This window comes from Piliocolobus tephrosceles, chromosome 11 (genome assembly GCF_002776525.5).
Source record: "Piliocolobus tephrosceles isolate RC106 chromosome 11, ASM277652v3, whole genome shotgun sequence".
NCBI classification, from domain to species: domain Eukaryota; kingdom Metazoa; phylum Chordata; class Mammalia; order Primates; family Cercopithecidae; genus Piliocolobus; species Piliocolobus tephrosceles.
In genome coordinates, this window is record NC_045444.1 from 57,199,021 (window position 1) to 57,200,747 (window position 1,727).

The window sequence follows — 1,727 nt, forward strand, 5'->3', positions numbered from 1 at the left end:
AAAAAAAAAAATGCAAAAAACTAGCCAGGCAAGGTGGCGGGCGCCTGTAGTCCCAGCTACTTGGGAGTCTGAGGCAGGAGAATGGCGTAAACCCGGGAGGCGGAGCTTGCAGTGAGCTGAGATCCGGCCACTGCACTCCAACCTGGGCAACAGAGCGAGACTCCGTCTTAAAAAAAAAAAAAAAAATCTGAGATGAAAATACGTTGGGTGGGAATAATGGCAGATTAAACTACGCAGAAGAAAAACTTACGGATTTTGAAGACACAGCAATAGAAATTTCACAATGAGCCGCCTCCACAGTGGGTCTGAGAGAATTGAGGCCCTCGCCAGCATACCCAAGTATCGAAACCAGTTCACGGCCTGGTACCGGCGAATGTCGGTAGTCTATGGGATCGACACCTTGTCTCTGGTGGGCTCAGTGCTTTGCTTGGGCTGGAAAATGGCAAAGCCATCAGGTATTGGAGTACAGCAAAAGGATGGCTCAACAAGTGGAGTACCCAGTGAATTATCTGAACCCCCAAAAGGGTTTTATGTGGAAACAATTGTCACATATAAAGAAAATTTTGTTCCAATTACTGAAAAGATCCTCAACAACTGGAAATCATGGACTGGAGGCCCTGGTGCAGAACCACGACTGGCTGCTGAATTCTGAAAACCAGGATTTGGTTCAACATTGAAATTTGATAGATGCTTTGATTCCCATTTTGTGTTTGTATAAAACATATATATTTAATTTTGCTTTAAAACGTAATCACTAATAATGTGCAATAAATATTTTCTTGAAGGAAACTAAAAAAAAAGTTCACAATGAAACATAGGGAGAAAAAAAGAATAAAAAAAAAAAGTTTCAATAAGCAGTGGAATAACTTCAAGTAGCCTAATATATATGTAATTGATGTCCTGAGAGAGAGTATATTAATTTGCTAGGGCTGCCATAACAAAATACCACAGACTGGGTAGCTTAAATAAAAATGTATTTTCTCATGTTCCTGGAGGCTGTAAGTCTAAGATCAAAGTGCTGACAGGTTCTGTTTCTCCTGAGGCCTCTCTCTTTGGCCAGTGGACAGCCACCTTCTTGCTGTCTCATCTGATGGCCTTTTCTTTGTGTGTGCCTCCCTGTTATCTCTTCCTCTTCTTATATGGACACCAGTCATACTGGATTAGGGCCCCACTCTTAGAACTTTGTTTAACCTTAATTACCCCTTTAAAGGCCCCATCTTCAAAAGCAGATTGAAAGGGGTTAGTTTCAACGTATGAATGCAATCCATTAACGGACAGGAAAGAAATAGGAGAACAAAAATTTTTTTGAAGAAATAATGTCTGAAAATTGTCCAATTTTGATGAAAATTGTAAACCCAGAGATTCAAGAAGCTCAACAAACCCAGGCACAAGACACAGGAAGAAAACTATACCACGGCACATGACAAATGGTCCAAAGCCAGAGATAACGAGAAAAACCTTAAAAGCAGCCAGGAAAAAAAAAAAAAAAAAAAAGGTTTATTATGTATGGAATAAACAAGATAAGAATAGAAGGAGTTCTTGTCAGAAACAATGCAAACCAGAAGAAAGTGAAGCAACATCTTTAAAGTACTGACAGAAAAAAAATTGTCAACGTAGAATTTTATACCCAGTGAAAACCTCATAAAGACTTCTTCAGACATATAAAAGCTAAAAGCTTTTCACTAGCAAATCTGTACTATAAGAAATGTTAAAGGAAGTCCTTGAGG

The 1,727-nt window shown here is 39.3% G+C and overlaps 1 protein-coding gene across 1 annotated transcript; it reads left to right on the top strand.

Annotated features, from left to right (window-relative positions):
- The first annotated feature begins 283 nt into the window (after nt 1–283).
- LOC111522182 (small integral membrane protein 26-like) lies at nt 284–652 on the top strand. Its single transcript, XM_023186009.1, has one exon. It carries the CDS (start codon nt 284–286, stop codon nt 650–652), a length of 369 nt encoding a protein of 122 aa, XP_023041777.1.
- The last annotated feature ends 1,075 nt before the right edge of the window (nt 653–1,727 follow it).